This window comes from Festucalex cinctus, chromosome 17, assembly GCF_051991245.1.
Source record: "Festucalex cinctus isolate MCC-2025b chromosome 17, RoL_Fcin_1.0, whole genome shotgun sequence".
Lineage (NCBI taxonomy): Eukaryota > Metazoa > Chordata > Actinopteri > Syngnathiformes > Syngnathidae > Festucalex > Festucalex cinctus.
This window is the reverse complement of record NC_135427.1, coordinates 9,154,494-9,174,455: the sequence shown is the minus strand read 5'-3', so window position 1 is coordinate 9,174,455 and position 19,962 is coordinate 9,154,494. Positions and strand designations below refer to the sequence as shown.

The 19,962-nt window shown below is 41.9% G+C and overlaps 2 protein-coding genes across 5 annotated transcripts; both read right to left on the bottom strand.

Annotated features, from left to right (window-relative positions):
• Positions 1-273: 273 nt before the first annotated feature.
• On the bottom strand, positions 274-11,403 carry fmn2b (formin 2b). Of its 2 annotated transcripts, XM_077503092.1 has the most exons (20): positions 10,953-11,403; positions 9,671-10,865; positions 9,028-9,269; positions 8,279-8,457; positions 7,660-7,795; positions 7,476-7,522; positions 6,412-7,388; positions 5,419-5,563; positions 5,269-5,356; positions 5,138-5,199; positions 4,296-4,387; positions 4,096-4,225; positions 3,611-3,757; positions 3,216-3,275; positions 2,675-2,795; positions 2,504-2,596; positions 1,892-1,943; positions 1,448-1,597; positions 1,242-1,323; positions 274-715 (listed from the first exon to the last, which is right to left on the bottom strand). In XM_077503092.1, the coding sequence occupies exons 1-20, from the start codon at positions 11,212-11,214 to the stop codon at positions 689-691; spliced, it is 4,287 nt and encodes a 1,428-aa protein (XP_077359218.1). In that variant the 5' UTR covers positions 11,215-11,403; the 3' UTR covers positions 274-688. The 2 variants fall into 2 exon arrangements, with proteins under 2 accessions (XP_077359218.1, XP_077359217.1); XM_077503091.1 differs by having other exon boundaries at positions 9,671-11,403.
• Positions 11,404-12,713: 1,310 nt separating this feature from the next.
• On the bottom strand, positions 12,714-18,563 carry chrm3b (cholinergic receptor, muscarinic 3b). Of its 3 annotated transcripts, XM_077503134.1 has the most exons (8): positions 18,428-18,545; positions 17,355-17,480; positions 16,492-16,549; positions 15,847-16,025; positions 15,329-15,624; positions 14,654-14,790; positions 14,126-14,575; positions 12,714-13,961 (listed from the first exon to the last, which is right to left on the bottom strand). In XM_077503134.1, exons 2-8 carry the CDS (start codon positions 17,454-17,456, stop codon positions 13,477-13,479), a joined length of 1,707 nt encoding a protein of 568 aa, XP_077359260.1. In that variant the 5' UTR covers positions 17,457-17,480; positions 18,428-18,545; the 3' UTR covers positions 12,714-13,476. The 3 variants fall into 3 exon arrangements, with proteins under 3 accessions (XP_077359260.1, XP_077359259.1, XP_077359261.1); XM_077503133.1 differs by having other exon boundaries at positions 14,126-14,790; XM_077503135.1 differs by lacking the exon at positions 17,355-17,480 and having other exon boundaries at positions 14,126-14,790; positions 18,428-18,563.
• Between the last annotated feature and the right edge of the window lie 1,399 nt (positions 18,564-19,962).

Sequence of the window (19,962 nt, the reverse complement as noted above, 5' to 3'; positions counted from 1 at the left end):
ACAACTGTAATAAGTATAGACACATTTCTGGAGAAATTGCGTGGGAATTCTGGATAGCTGAATGCTAATATTTGATTGCTTGAATTAACCTATCATGTAGCCTATGTTTTTTGGAATGTGGGAGGGTAACCGGAGTACCCGGAAAAACCCCACAAAGGCACAGGGAGAACATGCATCACTTACGGTACACATAGATAGTCTTACAGTATGAATCCTACAGTGGCTCCTTGTCAGAAAATAAAATGCAGTTGAGGGAACATATCCGATAAAATGTGTTGCTTATCAAGCACTTTAATGTATCATTTCCACACAAAAATATTTACCACTGACATTGACATTGTTACTGCAATAAACATTGTCACTTACAATGTGGTGATTCCCAGCAAAACATGATCCGAGGGTTATGTCAAAGAAGTCCTATAATTTTCCCGTCTTTGAAAATGATTGGCTTTTTCCCTTTTCCCACATGCACTGAAACTCTTGAAACGTCATTGACTGCACATTTTGTCTGTTATCCAGCACAGAAGAACAGATCGGTGTGTTGTGGTTTGATCCTCGTCAATCATCTCTGCAGTTAATCGGTGAAAATTGGTCATCCTGGAAAATGATCCCGCTAACCGACAGAACCCTGAACATCATTTTTCAAATCAGTCTTCATTCATCAAAAACAAGACAGTATTCCAGCGAGTCAAATCTTCATTCCAAGCTTGGCTTTCTGTAAAAGAAACATATTGCACAGAGATATATTTTAATCATAATTGAAATCATGATTAGTATGATCATTTATTTTTTGGCATGAAACAAGAAAATGTTGAACCGTAATACATTTAAGAGAGAATTCTTTGAAACACTACAATTATTCAAGTTACTTTTGGACTACACAAATTGTTTTTTAACTAGTTATTTTACAACTAAAAAAGGTGCAAATGTATACATGTAAACAACTCAAAATTAGCAGGGATGTCCTGATCAAACTTTTTTGGACCCATTTATAGCGCCAATAAGCTGTACCGAGCAGAGAGGATGACGCCGACGTCATTCATTCATAAAGTACAAATAATTGGTGCGATCGTTTTACAAAAATATATTTTCAGAGGTTGGCGTGGGCGTACGGTATGCATCTGGCATGTAAAATGCCTCCCCGCCATTGCCGATCAGCCCGGGCTACGTTATGTGTCCTCAACCAACATAGAAAAATGTGTTTGAAAAATTGAAATGTGTGTAAAAAATGGTCAACTTACAATCCCTGCCGCATGTTTGGGTTTGACACTGTAGGAAGTTCGCTCTTTGGCTTGTCGGAAACATTCCTCTGCTACTTTTAACCTGTAAAATAGATATTATTTATTGTGATTAATTAAAAAAAAATGTCTCTAAGCTGTTGAATGTATTTTCAGAACAATTTAGGGAATACAACTACGTACGGAATATTATGCCGCCATATAATTACCTCTCCTTTAGAATGGATTTGTTTTCTTTCTTCCACAGGTCCTTAAAGTCAGAGGAAAACTCATACCAGATAGAGAAGATCGTGTTTGGGGAAACCTCCTTCTCCCCTCCCTTTGCCTTCACCGAGTAGAATACTGTGAGCTCGAGGAACCTGTTCAAACAGCATCACAATTAGAATTAATAGAAACTACTCCACTTTCATTTTTATTTCAGTTTGTTAGCAAACTTTGATCTAAGTTTTCCCAGGTCATCATTAACAGGGTCAAAAAATAAATACATCAAAAATAAAAATGGGATCAATCTTCTGTTGGCCTTAATTTTTTTCCCTTTTCTTCTTTTGTTATGTAATTGTACTAATGTTGCCAATTCAACACTATTACAAATACCAACCATACCATAATACAGTTTAGATATATCAGCATATCAGTGCTTAACTTATACTTACAATTTGTGTGTGCTGCTGAGATGACTTTCCAAAGCTTCAAGTTCATGTTTAGCTACGGAAGAAAAATGTACAAGACATACTGTGACTCATACTCCAGAAAATATACCGTATCACATTATTCTATACATTCTCTTTCGAATATCTGGTCATTGTAGTGTATTCATTTAAATATAGGTGAACATGATTAGCAAATCATTGTGTTTTGTTTTTAGTCACGTTTAACGCAATGTCCCAACTTCATTGGAACCGGGTTTGTAATTTTATTATTATGATGGGTATTCATTTATCAATCACTCAATCAATCAATCAATCAATCAATCAATATTTATATAGCACTTTTCATCTAAAAAATGCAACTCAAAGTGCTTTTCATAGTTTAAAACAAATCCTCAGCCCCCCACAATACCGAACCACAAAAAACAGTGCATATGCAAACATTCAAAACTGGACATATAAAATGGATGTGTGAGGAAGCCAGCGAAAACTTACGATTGTGCAAACTCGACATATGATGGCCGCAGCCCGGATTGTGTCAACGGATCCTAAATACTAATCATTCTAGGTCATGCAGTTCATGTCATTATTTAACTGTTATTGAATTTTCATCAATACCTTCTGAAATAAAATCACCCATCTTGTCCTTGAAAGGCTGCAGGTCATCTTCACCTGAAGCTTTGCACACTCGTTCCACCTCTGAGGTACATGCTGAAAAAAAAAAAATAGCATCATGAGGTTGGAAAATTGTTTATTTCCCTCCTCCAACTAACTGTAAATACAAGTTACATCTCAAGTCTTTCCTGAGTCGAGTCAGGTCTTTGTGAAAGTCTTCAAATTTCATCTGTGAAGCCTGAAACAACTCGTGCGGCTCCGGGAGAGGATAAACACAAGTGTCTTTTCCGGCATCCTGCAGAGACACGTGGAAATTAACACATGCACACAAATGACATAAGCACTCGTTTGTTTGTTTTCTGCCATTAAAATCATGTGAAAAATTACTCATGTGTAACCTTGAATGATCATGCACCGGATGTTTCAAATTGGTAGCGACATATTAGAGGGACAGGGAGAACATGTCTCCCCCAAAAAAATTCGCTCCCAATTTGGTCACGACTATGTATAACTCCCCCACAAAACAATTACATAATAATAATAATAATAGTTATTATTCTTATCATGGAATTATTATGAATTAATTATTATTAGAAAGTGGTAGAACTGCAGAGACTTTACTTCAAAAGGGCAAAACAATATCATAGTGTCAACAATACCTGTGAGATAATCACTGATCTGTATTTTAATTGGTCGATGCAGTGTAAACGCTCACCTCATCAAAATTCTTTAGGTAGTAGGCAACTATGTAACACAGAAGACTTTTCATGCTGTCCTGTACATTGGGAGGGAACACAAAAAAGGGAGTTAAAAGTACTGAATGATTTCTTCTGGTGTCACTGTAGATCTGCTCTGCATTACATTCATACACTATATTGGAACACCATCACGATATTGCATGAACGTGTTCAGTCGTAGAGCTTTTGCCTTCCACTTGTTTTGTTTCATTAAATTATCACGATTCAACCTTGTGTTACGATCATTTCTGAGGATCAACAATTAGACTATGTGCCGCCAATTTCACTAAACATTGTTGAAATGTAAATTGTAATCATTAGTTCACTGACTCTTCATTGTTAGAATATGTACAATATTTCTCTGTTTACTCACACTGCTCTTGACGTCTTTGAGTTTGGGAAGTATGTCAAGACTGAAGCCGTCAGCTTGACCTCTTGTGCGATTTCCTCCATTCATAAAGTTGCCAAAAGCCAGCACCAGGCCGAGAACACGCTTCACCTTTTCGCTGTCCTGTAACACCTACGTAATAAATCAGATTTGCAGTTTGAACACTGAGGAAAAAGACGGCATTCTTCACATTCATATTTGATACAATTGTGTATGTTCTGATGTCATGCTCAGAGTTTTGTTTGGCTGCCATGTTTTCCTCGTCAATGTCAAAGTCTCGTCAAGATTAATCACGTCCACCTGTGCTTGTCATCCTGGTCTCGTGTCATCCAATCAGCACCCTCATCCACGCGCGTCTCGTCTCGGTGTCTTTTGCTGTCTTGCCTGCTTTCTTTCACTCTTTTTTGGTTCATTGTCATTGTCATTTTCAAGTGTATTGTTGGCGGGTATATGGTCGATATAATATTCACCTTGCATACACTCAGCAGTGTATCCAGTTTCCTCATTAAAGACGACATGCACTCAGAAAAGCTCGACTGGAAGAGGATGCAAAAGACTCGACCAGAAAAGCTGGGGATCTGAGAGAGCTGGTAGAGGAACCTGGGAAAAATACAAATAACCCAGAGTAATGTTAAATTGTAGGTGTGACGTGTCTACGGCATTAACTCACTGTTCAGGTTTGTCCAGTGGTTTCGCATTCTCTTTGTCTTTAGTGGATTTGACGTGTTTTTCGATCTTGTCCAGTTCCTCTGGCAACGCCCTCTGTGGAATATACACACAGCCGAGTGATCCTTTGGCTTCACTTCCACATGTACGCTTTATACACAAATCCAACCATTTTTGTGTCCTTCTTACATTCCAAAGAAATTTCACACTGCACTTAGCAACGTTCGGCGCGCCATCAACGAACCCGTTCATCGTGTATGTGCTGCGAGGGCACAAGGATGACAGAATGCCGTTTCACGTCATCCCGACAAGAGGGCGGTTGACGGGCCCTTTGGTTGAAAAATGTTCAACTCGTGGACGGGCAGCGCGGTGATGTCAGTTAGGTGCATCCAACTGACGGTCATTTCACAGCTCTAAGGATGGATGGATGGATGGATGGACGGACGGATGGAGAGATGGATGGATGGATGGATGGATGGATGGATGGATGGATGGATGGATGGATGGATGGATGGATGGATGGATGGATGGATGGATGGATGGATGGATGGATGGATGGATGGATGGATGGATGGATGGATGGATGGATAGATAGATAGATAGATAGATAGATAGATAGATAGATAGATAGATAGATAGATAGATAGATAGATAGATAGATAGATAGATAGATAGATAGATAGATAGATAGATAGATAGATAGATAGATAGATAGATAGATAGATAGATAGATAGATAGATAGATAGATGGATGGATGGATGGATGGATGGATGGATGGATGGATGGATGGATGGATGGATGGATGGATGGATGGATGGATGGATATGATTTTGTTTTGAACTTACATTTTCATAAAGGGCCTGAATGGTCTCCAGGTCAACTACTGTGTTGTCCAAGTTCAAGATGGCTGCAGAAAATGTGAGAAAATGGTGTTAAAACGTGAGCGCAAGTCAAGCCTAAATCCAAACGAACTCACCATGCTGGATGTCTTTCATATCGAGGTGTAACGAAGACATGAGGATTCCGACAGCCTGAGATCGTTTGTTGCTTAGAAGCTTGACAACCTAGGACAAGTGTTAGATATGAGATCCTTGTAGAGCAATTTGAAAGGTCGAGTATTGATTACCTGTTTGGCCTTGGACTTGGTGATCGTGTCAGAGAGTGGCTGCTTTTTCTCCTTGACGGCTGTTTTGGCAAACAGCTCGACAAACTCCTCAAAGTTGACGTCAGGCTCTTCTATCGCCTCCCACACGGAAGCAGACGATATTTCCCTAATAAACGAAGATGAATATACTCTGTTTTAAAGCACATCCTAGTTATAATGCCAGACACACTGATGTCATTCCAGTGGAAGCTCCAAAGTCAAATGTCTGAAAGAGGCTCAAAGTGATTTAAAAGAAAAAAATGTTTTGCAAAAATGTGCCTCCAAAATCAAGTTGTTGTTTAGACTTGCTGAGCATGTGGAGGATTAATGCCGCAGGTTTGTTTGGCTTTTTCTTGTGTTTTTATACAGTAGGGAAAAAAATGAGGAAAAGTACACCAACAACAACACTGTTCAAAAAAAATCTTGATAATCGTTTGAGGCTCAGACTTTTAATTTGCTTCACATGTTTCGACAAAATTAGTTTGAAATGAGAACATGGAAATGAATCGGCATTACAGATTAGAACAGTGTTCCTCAATCACACTATCCAGCCTGTTTTCCACGTCTCCCTGATTCCAACACAGGTGAGGATCGTTATCAGGCTTCTCCAGAGCTTGCTGATGAGCTGTCATTGGAATCACCTGCGTTTGGAATAGGGAGACATGGGAAAACAGGACAGTGTGCCCCTCGGACAAGGATGGGCAAGGAGGGCCGGAGTCCTGCAGGTTTGAGATGTTTCCCTTCTCCAACACAGCTGATATATGATCAGCTCGTCAGCTTAAGCCTGATCACGATCCTGTTGATTGTAATCAGCTTGTGTTGGAAGATGGAAACCTCCAAAACCTGCAGGACTCGAGATTGCACACCCCTGCCCTATGACCAAGGTTGAGAAACACGGGACTCGACTATGTGAGCTTCCACCGTGTTTGCTATTTCCAGTCATTTGGATTCAATTCATTGATACCACCCATTTACTTTTTAGTGTGCAACTGGATTCTGGTCCAATACAGCGGCTTCATGGGTCTGGGAGGCTCCACCACTGCTTTCCTGGGTGGCTTCTCCTGGCTAAGGCCCAGAGTATACAAGCCCAGAGGCAGAGGAGGAGGCAAGGAGCCCAGAACCCCTGATGGAGCTGGAGGAACGAAAATCGTACCAGGTGGAGGAGCGAGTTGGGGAGGCCCACACTGAGGCCCACTGGTCCCACCAGGGAGTGGAGGAGGTGGGGGTGGAGCTAGCCCACCAGGGAGAGGAGGAGGAGGAGGTGGTGGAGGTGGTGGAATTGGTCCACCAGGGAGAGGAGGAGGTGGTGGTGGAGGAGGTCCACCAGGGAGCGGTGGAGGAGGTGGGGGTGGAGCAACACCACCAGGGACAGGGGGAGGTGGTGGTGGTGGTGGTGGTGGAACTTGTCCACCAGGGAGTGGAGGAGGTGGTGGTGGTGGTGGTGGAGCTACTCCACCAGGGAGAGGTGGAGGCGGAGGAGGAGGAGGTGGGGGTGGTATTGAACCTCCTGATAAGGGTGGAAGAGGTGGCGGCACAGGGACTGCTACCTGTCCGGGCAAAGGGAGAGATGGGCCACCTGGAAGCGCAGGCGGGGCTTGCTGACATGAACACTGGCCAAATGGGAGTTGCAGGTAACCATTGACTCCACTTGGCTCACTGTAAGGCACTTTGAACTTCAAGCTGTCATCCATCGGTGATGTTTGCACAGATTTGGCCTCCAAGGAGCACAGAAAGTGATCTGCCTCGGTCTGAAAGTGAGCGTCACAGACTTCCCTCAGAGGGCCTTCCTCCCCGACGTGGTCCTTGTCTGTTTTTATTTCTCCGTCCAGCAGAGGAGGCTGCCGCTCGAGTTCGGCAATCTTCGTCCTGAGATCTTCAATGGTTTGCTCCAGTTGCTGGATGACATTAACGTGTTTTTCCTTCAGTTGAACTGTTTTCAGCAAAACCTCCTCCTGAAAATAGAGGGAGGTTTGTTATGAAGAGCAAACTGAGGGAACTGAACAGAAATCTACATTACTAATAGCCCCGAGGTAACTTACCTGACAACTTTGGCTCTCGTTTGGTTGCTGCCTCAAACCTAAAATGCCTGCATGATAAGAGATGAAGAAATGATCCATTCAGACGGTGTGTGTGTATATATTTATACATATATATATATGTATGTATATATATATATATATATATATATATATATATATATATATATATATATATATATCTTACCTGGGTCTGCGGCTTTGACTCCAGTCCTGTCTCCACTTGGCCTCGAGTCTTTGAGATGAACGGGTTGCTTTGCCTCGAGCGGATCAAGGGAAACGGTTGGCTGGTTAACAGCGGCCCATGTATACAGCTGGTTATGCTGAGGAAACACATGAATGTTATTACATAAGTATAACTAAGGATAGCTCAATCGCACGTTACTGCAGCCTTGAGGATCGGTCGATAGCGATCCGATACCGATGTGATTCTTTTTGTCACTCTTTAAGTTGTTCAAGGAACACAAATCTTGATATCCACCCACGGTACGTTCGAATTTTGATACATAATCGGTTTAAAATAATAATCCCATCATTATTAGACACGGTGGCAGGAAGTAGCTCTAATTCCAGTATGACGAAAACGGATGACTGTTAGCATGTTGTGCGACGTGAAGTTGAGGATATACTGTATAATATAGTTTGGGCTTATGGATTGGATCGGACTGGTTCTGATAAAAACAATCCAATACCGATTCAGTTACTTTGGCCTGGATCGGACTCAATACCGATCCAGTGTATCGAGTTGGACCATCCCAAAGTAAAACTCAATAAATGTCTCCTTTCCACAAAAATCTACGACATACTTGGAACTTGGCTGATCCAGTCGAGTCGACGTGCGCTGGGCTGGCTCCGAGCTGCTGTCGGAAGCAGTCGGTGAAAGGCAGAAGAAGACCCATGGCCAAGATTCTGGAACAGAGCCGCTCGGCTTCCTCTGGCTCTTCTTGTTGCTGTTGATGGAACAGTTTCTCCAGGAGGGTTCTACCTGGTTTAGAAACCAATTGACGTTTCATCCATTATGCATTGTCATTTGTAACCCCTGTCGAACCTTCATTTGGACCAAGTTAATTTATATTTAAAGCTGCTCAATGCAGGAAATTGAATTTCAAATTACTACTGCCACATGTGGCCAACAAATAAATAAACTGCACACTCACATCTTTGCGTACACAACGCGCGCGTGACGTCACATGCGACAACCGGAGGGCAGGAAATTCAAACCTGAATCTAGTCTGAAAATTATTGGCCAGAGGCGTGCAGAAGCATCATTCGCAGGCGCTCCATCCAAACACATGCGACATGAAATTGGCGTGTTGTCTGAATTCGACGATGGACAAATCAATAGAATCAAACATGTTCCATCAAACATCAAATCAATAATATGTAAATCCATCCATCCATTTCCGAAACCACTTTTGCTCACGAAGGTCGTGGGGGTGCTGGGGCCTATCCCAGCTGGCTAGGCGGGGTACACCCTGGACTGGTTGCCAGCCACTGGCAGTTTACAGAAAACAATCATCCAAATTATTTGTGGGGATCGGGCCGAGGCATTCACCTGTAAAGACGTCTTGGAAGCTGCATGCAGCAACGTGTCCACAGGAAGATCTCCTTGTTGCGCAAATCGGTTGGCTTCCTCCACCTCTGTACCTGTAGTCGTCGAACTCCCCAAAGTTGGCGTTGGTGAGTTTGCCCCTCATTCTTCTCTCCAGCTCGTCTGTCCAGTCGGCGGAGCGACTCAGAGGACCAGCGTTGCTTCGCGAGCACCGGCTTGGGGCTTGCTGATCACCGGCCATCATCCTGACAGGAAAAATTGTTTAACTGATAACGACTGCCATGATAAGAACGATAAGAAAACGTCCGATGCTGTAATTACAACACAAATATGGTAAAACTCATTTCGCTCTTCGGGTGGACGCCACAGATTTTTTATGTGATTTAGGACCGAGTATCGACGATTCTGGTGATGTGACGTATTTGTGCAGTAAATACTTGAATTGTCAATCAATAGTAAAATATTGTTTCCTTAATTTGGGTGCATTGTTTTCCTTTGTAATCTTGAATTCCATCAGTGGATGGTACTAGCTATGAACATATGAATACATATGAACTATTTTCACACATGCCTCCTCTGAAACATTCATTTTGATAATCACAACCCCAAATGAAAACAGCAGAAGACACCCACCCCAAATTGTTACCTTTGGAAATGTTGATGCGTCCTTCTTGGTGACATGGGGCTATGAGAAGGAGACAGACCTGGCGAATGCCCTGGCGAGCTGAGTTGTCTGGTGGTGGTCTTGATGTATGAAGGGAAGACGGGAGGATACGGTTTCACGACAGGGTTTGAGGGAGACGCGGCCGGTTGCGACCTCTGGATGTGTTTGGCCAGCGTGGGGCTCCCTTGGGAAGGTGTCAAGCAAACGCTGTTCCTCCTGGAACCGACAGCAGCTATGTGGTTACTTTCTGATACAATACTCGAGCAGTCCACAAGTGACTCACAACTTGCGCCCTCTTCAAACACGTTCCCTGAAATAATCCCGACCATCGTAGCACTGTTTTCTTTGTGGTCGTCGACAAGTGACTGATCCGGAACTTGATTCACATCAGACTCCCACGGCTCCTCAATCTGGCCTTCACCCGCCGCTTCCTGCTCCCATGTGCGAGCACCGTCCAACGCGACACTGGGAAAGCTGCTCAATCCGGTTGTCATAGCAACCGGATTGACTGCAGATTCCCTGTCCGTGGCGATGGCCGCGGGCGAGGACCGCTGCATCCAGACATGCCGGTCTTCTGTCACTTCAGCACCGCTAACGGAGGACTTTGTCGCCTTCTTCCCCTTCCCACGAATCTCCTGCTCTTCCTCCGTTTCCTTCTCCACATCTTCCCTCCTCTCGGATTCCTCAATGAGGGAAGAGAAGTGTAAGACTTTCGGTTTCTCAGTGCGCTGGTCTGCATCCAGCAGGGTTTCAACTTCCAGGAAAGACAGCGCATCTGATCCAAGCTCTAATTCCGGCGTCAGGTCAAGTCTTTCAGTGGGGGGTACTTGAAAAACTCCGTTACTCTGTGTTCTCTTTGCCTCCTGTCCCCAACTCACGCCGCATTCACCTTGTACTTGTGACTCAGCAACTGTGTCAAGTGCTTCATGTTGCTGGAGCCTGATCGCAAGCTGGATGTCTGCGAGCAAATCGTCATGATCTGCCGCTGAGTGGAAGCTGTAGATGTCGGTGTCAGAACCAGAACTCCCGCCTTTCCGTCTTTCTCCATTCTCCGTGGGAGAGGCTGCTGCTGCTCCCGTTTCCACGGCATTCCACGGCTTCTGTTCGTCTCGACTTTTGCCTCGTTTCTGTTGCATTTCCAGGAAGCCCGGTTCAACGTCCGACTGGCCGAGCTCATCTGCAGACAGATCAGGTGTTTTGGAGTTGGCCAGCGATGCGAGCACATCTTCGCTCGAGCCTGTTACTGATGAGGATGCGTCTTTACCTTTCAGATGACCCTTTCTTTTCCGGATCGAGAAAACAGAGGACTTGGACTCGCATTTGTTTTTCTTCTTGCCTAGACCCGTGCCATGCGTCCTTCCTCCTCCTCCTCCGCCTTTTCCTTCAGTCTTGCCATGGTGCTTCTTTCCACCCCGCCTCGTCACCTCGTCTCCTCCTCCCTCGCTCCATCCCTCTTCTAGTGAAGGGTAGCCACCATTACCAGATGCCGCTGCAGATTTTTTTTGTTTCGCTTCCTGGTTGCCCATGTTGCCTGAGATAGTCGGATGCTACGTCCTCTTCCTGGTGATCCCGAGGACAGGTAGAACACTTTCAGTCTCTGCTGAATAAAAAGCGACCACAGATTGTCATTATGGATTTGTAATTCGCTCTGTGTTGATGCTGATTCAGGAGAGGCAGAGCTGCTGTGCCCCCCCAACTATCGCCACCCCCTTCCAGTTCCCTTTATTTCCCTTTCAGACATACCCTCCCCCCTCCTCTCCATCTGCTCCAAAAGTGTGACGCATGCTCAGTGGAGCTCAGTCAGCAAAACATGATGCAAAAGATGTCGTGCACATCATGAGCAGAGGAGGTCGTCGTACCCAATAAAAGGAAGAATGAACTGCTACAAGAGTGACAAAGGGCTCATTCACTGCCACTCTAAATATAGTTCCTCACTACATTACCCATGATTCTCAGTTTCTTGCTGATATTAGCCAATGTGGAGACCGGGTTGCCCTTAAAGCGCCCTCACGTAACAAATCTTGAAAACAAACGAGCCATTTAAGCCAATTACAATCATTCTATTTTCTCTGCAAAGAGAAATGATCACAAATTCATAAATTAGGTATTAACGCAATATCCATCCATCCATCCATCCATCCTCTGAGCCACTTGCTCCTCACAAGGGTTGTGCGGGGTGCTGGAGCCTATCCCATCTGACTTCGGGCAGTAGGCGGGCTACACCCTGAACTGGTTGCCAGCCAATCGCAGGGCACACAACCATCCACACATATTAATGCAATAATTTCTCATGAGTCATCCATTTTATGTATCATACCCAAACACATGCTGGGCCGGCTCACCCATTTGGCCATGTAAAGAGATGCAAAGGGTGCCATGGAATCCAGGGGTCATCAAAACAAGTGGATGGGGGGAAACATTGAATACAATATACATTATTTTCGATTAACTTTGAAAATGGAAAAGCTCGTCAGCCTACAGATCCACACGGCTCGACACTACGAAGTTCGACCAAATCACTCGCAAATGCGGCCAACTGCTGGTGAAAAATTCATCCAGTCGCACATGATTAAATGCATCAAAACGCCACGGCTCGGGTGGTACAAACGTAGTCCGCCGAAAAGCCTTCCAAGTACGGTACTTGTTTTGAAATTTTCTTCAAAATCAAAACACATGTAAAATATAGTAACATGTTTTCTGACTATAGCCTACTTGTCTGTACTACATACACATAAAGAAATGCGGTTGAATCTACAAAATAATAATGCACGTACAACTCTGTGTATGGATGAAGTGCATCATATAAAACATTCACAAAACATAATGACCTAAGCACTGTTTGTGTCTCTTTTTAGAGTGTCCCACTCTAAATCGAGTCAAATATGTACTCTCCAGAATCTACTGTGTAGTTTTGATGTCGTCAGTGAGAATCTACAATGTAAATAGTCGTGAAAATAAAGAAAATGCATTGCATGAAAAGGTCTGTCCAAACTTTTGGCTTGTACAATTCTTCCAAAAACAAAAAAGAGGCATCAAATTGTTTATTGCCGCTCTCAATTGAAAAGACAACAACAACAACAAAAGGCAACCACATAACTTTGCTTTATAGCAATCCGTGTAGCTTAATGCTAATTGACAATGCAATACACCATCCATAGACGGGCATAAAAATTTGCAATGTTATAACAAATATTTGAACACAAACGGTGGTGCAACATGCAGACATATAATAACAATGTGGCGTGTCTACCATCATTATGGAATTTTCTAATACAAACAAACATACGTTGAGCACTTCAAATTTCTCTAAAATAACTATTACAAATTAATTCACAAAAAAAGACGAATATGCAAGATCTATTTTACTACCCACACTGCTATTCTCACAAATAATGTTCCTGTTGTCTGTAATGTTGATACTGTTTAAGAGTTATTTTTGACATGTTGACTTGAAGAGCTCATAATTTCAGCCTGCGCAAGCTTATTGGTGGATATTTTTGAAATGAAACTTACCAGCCAATTGTAGAAGCGGTTTCCCGAGCAGACAAAGGGAAATCAGAAATAAAAACAACAAAATAGAACAACAGTTATAACAATCGTATATGACAACATAAACACAGGAGTTGTTTTTATCGATACACGGTACATTTTGGCTGGTGAAGTGCAACATCCTCTGAGGATATATATATATAATAATCAGAATGTTGCCAGATTGGGGGCCCCTTTGTGGCCATTTTTTTTTTAAATCCTACAGCATTAGCATTTTCTAAATGGTATAGTACGTTAGCCTACATTTGATCTTTCTTTTGGCAAGCTGCAGCATTCCTCTTATTAAATTGAGGCTTGCTTTTGTTTTGCTTCCACTGGCACATTAAGATATCCCTGAAAGTAGTTCGAAAGGTTTTGTTACACAGGGCATAGCACATCGGGTTGACGGTGCTATTAATGTAACACAACCAGTAGCCCAGTGCCCAAAGAGTTCCCGGGATACAATCTTGGCAGAAGGTGTTCACTAAGACCATGATATTGTACGGTAACCAAGTCATGATGAAGGCCAATAAGATGGCGCTCAGTGTTCGCGCCGCTTTCTTGTCATTGGCCTTTTTTTCATTCTTGCGTTTGTTCACTTCCGTCTTGGCTTTTGAGGCGTACCTTTTCACCATGGACGCATCTTTCAAAGAGAGATTTTCGGGGGATGTGTCAGCTGCCAGTGACTGTTTTGACTCGGAGGATTTTCTGTCCTTGTCCTTGGCAGTTTTGGTCTTCTTTCCATCTACACAAAACAAACGAGACATCATTCAGAATAGGCTACATTTGTGACAATTCCAATTTTTCTTCTTCTCAAGTGACGCCATTTGCATATGCGTCCTGTCTCAGATAATACGTAAAGGCAAGAATAGGAGTTGGGCACTTGAAATGAGGATTACGATATCCGACCTGTCGCAAGGCCGGTTTGGTCTGCATCATTGACTTCTTCTTCCTCCTCCGAAGCGTCATTGTTGTTCAAACTGTCGCAGCAACTCTGGTCTGCCGCGGCGGCGTTGTCCTCCCTTTTGAAACGACGGCACACGCGTGACGAAAACTGCAACAGAAAGGCGCTACATTTCCCTCTCCTTTTCATTCCTGTTGGAAGACTGGCGTCGTCTGAAGGCAGCTGATTTTGCTCATCGTTTCTTTCCTTTGCGGAGTTCATTTGTTGCGTCGATGTTGTGTCGGATGTTTCCTTTTGGCTCTTGGTCACGCCATCGTCGCTCCTGTGGGTTTGACTCTGGTTGTTCCCTGCGCCAGAGCCCTTGAGACCCTGAATGTCCTTCGCACGTTTCTCCGTCTCCTGATAGATCTTCCAAAACAGGGTCGTCATGATGGTAACTGGCAAGTAAAACGCGGCTATCGCGGTGCAGAATGTGATAATGGGCTCAGAGAGAAACTGGATCAAGCATTCATTAGGTGGCACTGTCCGCTCACCGACGATGTACTGCCAGAACAGGATGGCCGGGGCCCAAAGAATGAATGATATTGACCAGGCTAAACAAATCATGGTCATGGCCCGTTTGGTTGTGCGCTTTGCGCGATAGGTCAAAGGTCTGGTCACGGAGAAATACCTAAAAAAAAAGCACAAAAAAAAAAGAACAAAGGACACAATTCAAATGCAATCTCAAAAATTGGTTTATGTTTGTTTCTAGCAACAGCAATAATGTTTCTTGGTCAATTTGAGCCATCCAACTGTCAGAAACAAACCTGACACTTTTATTACGACACTTCCTAATAGTTTCTGTGGTTGTTAAAATGGGTCAATTTGCACCCCAGTTTGACAAGAGGTATAAAGAAAAGCAATTGTGCATAGAGCATGAATTTCTACATTTCTGTCTGTCCGTCCGTCCGTCCACAAATATTTCGTTTTGATTTACCGTGTCGTGTCTCATGTCCGAGTTAAGTTTGAGTTGAGTTCATGACCTGTTGGGTGTGAGGTCAAGTGTCCGTTTTGTACTGATGTAACTATCATCTAGTTTCAACTAGTTTTAGGCTATGTGATGTCCATCTTTAATCCTTTTGGTGATGTCTGGACCTTTTGTGATGTTGTTCTTTTACCCGCTACAACCAATCAGAAAAAAAGAAAAAATCAATAAAATAATGGGTTACCTGTCAAAGCTTATGACAAGGAGGTTCATGACTGAAGCATTACTGGCTACGTAGTCGATTGCGAGCCACAAATCACAGATCAGCGGCCCCAGAGCCCATTGATTCATGATGATGTAGGTAGTGTACAAGTTCATTGATAACGTGCCAATGGTCAGGTCGGCGAACGCCAAGCTCAGCAAGTAGTAGTTGTTGACCGTCTTCAGCGCCTTGTTGATCTTGAAGGACAGCAGAACTAAGATGTTCCCCACCACAGTAACAAGTGAAAGTGACCCAGTAAGGAAGACAATGACGACAACCTGAAGATTAAAAAAATAAATAAATAAGAGAGAAAAAAAGATGATGGTTACATCATTGATACTCGAATGTGATATTTAGTATTTTTAGAAATATCAATGTCAAATCTGTTGACCGTGTATAGAAGAAAAAAAAACCACCTACATGACTACAGGGGGAAATTATATTCAAAATGCCATACAATCATGAATCCAAAAAAGACGAATTGGAGCATTTGTTTTCACCTGCCAGACTGTATGTCCTCCTAATGGGTCGAAGTTGTCTGCAGCCTGGACGAGTGTCCCGTTTCCAGGCGATTGTGTGAAGTTTGCCCCATGCCAAATAACATCACTCTTATTCAACTGATGGCTACTCCACCCACCGACACTTGCAGACAAAATGGCAACTTCCCGGTCAGAGCCATCTGCAATGGAAGTAAAGCACGGTTAACAATCGGTATAAGAAATGACATTTTTTCAAACTCCCGATTAACAGAGTCTTTTGTGGTGGCTTCTACTCAACTAAGTCGTGTTTTTCACTTTTGGGGAAGTTGTGGGAAGGACACTTTTAGTTCGAATGCCACAGTGAAAAAATGGGAGCTGCACTTCCAATTAGGAGAGGACAGTATGCAGTGAGTGTGCAATTTGCATTTTTTTTTTCTGCCAAATATCAGAATCGTCATCTTTGGGGGGGAAAAAAATAAATAAATAAAAATCCAGAACATTTGGGCCCTAATATAAATAAAATAATTTTAAGGTTGCTACTTTACGAATTTGTCTATTGTGGTGGCTTATTATTGCTTTATGTCTCCTGGTAGTCCCTGCTGTCTCAGCTCTATATAATTAGCTTTTTAAACGTTCAACATGGCTATTAAGTGTTGTAGGCGGTACCAAAAGTGGCAGGTTTGAAGGCGGGATCAGAGCTTGAGGTTTCATCCATGATGACCATCTAAAGAAAGAGTGGAGGAAAAACACCAGACGAGGATGAATACGGTAGCTAACCATCCATTCATTAATAACAAGAGTAAACAGACTACAAAACGACATTATTAGCAGTACAAATACATAAAAAGAATATACAGTGTTCCCTTGTTTATCGCGGGTCTTACGTTCCAAAAACTACACGCAGCAACCCAAAAAAGCACGCTGAAAAAAAATAAAATAAAATAAAAAAATATCTGCCGTAAATGATACGTCCAGTCGGGCAGCTTCCATTGCATTGCTGATTATGGTATAGATTAGCATAGCCTGTAAAGAAAATATGACATGACTCATACAGGCTGTACTAATTAAAGCCAGAACCATCATTTCATTTCCATCGGCTCCAGCGAACCACAGCCAGAAAACGGATGGACGGACGCTTTGGGATAATGTCATACCTTCAGTTCAGAGGAAAGATGGTGTTGGTGTTGGACAGAACATGCAGAAATGGACATTTTGATGCTCGCTAGACTGTAATACGTGGATAGTCCACAGATGACAAGAGTAAAGAAGAAGCAAAATCTGAGTTGATGTGAAAGGCACAAGGAAAGATTCCTTGTAGTTTTGAACTTTCGCATCATCATTTCTCCCCTACTAAATGTCCAAATTGAAGATTTTTATTTTCATTGAAATTGTGCTCATTTGTCATCGTTACACAAATCGGTTAACCTTTCAAATTGTGTGCCCCAACTTTTAATTGATCGAGTATCAGAGCGGTTTAATGGTAGAATAGTAGAAATGGAAAGTGATATGGAATCAGACCAAAAACGTACCAAAAACATGCAGGGTTGACAAAAAAAAAAAAAAGACCTAAGATGAGATTTTAACCCAAGAATGGCGTCTGTGAAAAGGAGCCATGGCAACCGTTCTTCCATTGTGCTGCCATCATGGAACTGTTACTGTTCAAACAAACAAACAAACAAACATAAATCAACATTCAAAGTCAAACACTAAATCATCAACAATGACACAGCGAAACACAAAATCAGCAACTACAGTCTGTATTTATGATTCGGGTAAAATGTATATTAACGCCACTAGTAACCATGAAACAAATATTGAGTAAATTTCCTTTCATGTTGTCTTTGAAGGAGAATCGTTGATGAATCATTTTCCTATTCACGTGTTACTTCGTCCCTTTGCGTTGTCGGCAACTTCTGGACCAGTACGGACAAAAGCTTGAAAACAGGCCGTGACAAAAGAATAGAAGGATGTTTGTAAATTCTTTTACATGGTGAAAATAAAGTTGAACATTAGGAGAGGTACTAAATGTGCTCACCTCCTAGAAAGTCCCGGTTTTATCTTTATCTTTATCGTGCTTGAATTTGTCATTGTACCACTTTTTATTCACTTGTGGTGGCAATTTAAACATTGAGTCATTTCAAAATATTTCACAACAAATCCCTTTTTTGTTTAAACAAACAAATGACCTTTGACCTAATTATACTGTCAAAAGAGAAGTGGATGTCTACTCTGTTACACCCAGTCTAGCTATTCAACCTACATTTCGCAAAACATATTAAAATTTTTTGAAACAAATTAATTTGATTCATTGTTAAAGTCAGCATCTTAAGGATCCTTAATTCACATTCCTAATACATTATTCATATTACTGTTTCCATTATCACACTGTTGTTGGAATTGCAACAAAGGAACGATATGAGAGACTTTGTCTCGTTTTGACTTAAGTATCCCAAATGTTGACACAATTCACATCACCATAACCCAGTTCATCAAGTCAAATGGTTTCAAAGTAAATGGAATCATGATTGAGATGTGGAAAGAGTAAAACAATACTCTATCATACAATAATTGAGTTGAAAAAAAAAAAAAAAAAAAGACTTACCGGGCAGACTTCTGATATCCGACTGGAAACTTGTGCGGCAAGCTGCTTTCCTCGGCTGCTCAAACCGTTTGTGTGTGTGACTGGAGAAGACAACTCCGCCTTTTAACTTGATCTCATGCAGTGAAAACAAAGGCTTCTATGTGACAACACATAGAATTTGCGACATCACAGACAATTCACACGTTTTGTTACATTGAATAAAGCAAAATTTGGAACATTAAGAGTTGAATTGAGTTATTGTGGGTTAATGTGTTTTATGTAAGCTTTTTGGCAGAAAAAATACATCTATACAAACTGAAGAACATTATACAGAGGTCTGTGGAGCAGTTTACAAATCATACATATATATATATATATATATGTATATTAGTGCTGTCAAAGTTAAAGGATTAACAAATTAATTAATCACAAAAAAATTATCACATTAATCATTGTATTACCACAGATTAATTACACTATTAATTTTGACCGCAGATGATCCTTTTTAGCCGACAGCGGATGGTTACGTCAAAGGAAGCCGTTCGAGTTTGAGAAATAAACAGAACTACATGCATTAAAGTGAAGCATTTCATAAATGTTTGCATATGGCGTAGGTCATTTTTTTCCCCCTTTTAAATTATGTAAATAATTGATTAGAAAAAGCAGGATGAACGTGTGCACTGGATTTAAATTTTTGAAGATGTCCTCATAACATTAAATGTCAAAACAATTTTAACGCAAGTGCGCCTCAAATTTAGTAGGCAAAATATGTTGGGAAAAACAAAGCACTTTTAAGGCAGTAATTAATCATGATTAATTGTGATTAATCTGATTTAAAAAATTAATCGTTTTGAACACTTGATATTATGATTTCCATCATTTATTTTGCTCCTAAAACCAAGCAAAGTCAACCCCTAGAGGTTGCTGAGGGAATTACAACTCTCCTCAGTACCGTCCAAGTTCATCCCAATCAAGTGTCTCTTTAACAAAAATCCGGTGATGGTTGCGGTTACGTGAATTGTTTCTCCCTTCGCCCTACCCCAAACTGAAAACAAAACATTTTCATTCAACTTCCCCAACATCTCTTCCCTTTTTGTTTGAGTTCCACGGTCACGGTCCCGAAGCTCACTAAACTGGCTGTTCATGATTTCAGTTACCTCTTGGAAATCCTTTTAAGGGATCTTTGACATGCATCACGTATTCTCTCGATCGCCGTCCCTAATTCCAGACACGTTTCATTTGAAGGAGCTGCTCAAGATGAAGAACAAAGCAGCGAGCAGAAGACATTTGCATCAGCTTGGAGTACGGAACAGTACGGAACAGTACGGAACAGTACGGTACTCCTCATTTGACTTGTTTCGTCACGCGTAAATCTTTTTTTTTTTTTTTTTTCTGGTGTTCTGGATACTCTGCACAAAACAGTCTTTATATTAAATTTGATATTCTATCATTTAACATCACAGGACAAGTTTACTTTATACAATGTGGGTCGAGGCAAAGCATCTAAGTCATGAAGTTATTTTGAGAAGTGACAGTCTATTTCAAAGACAAAATAA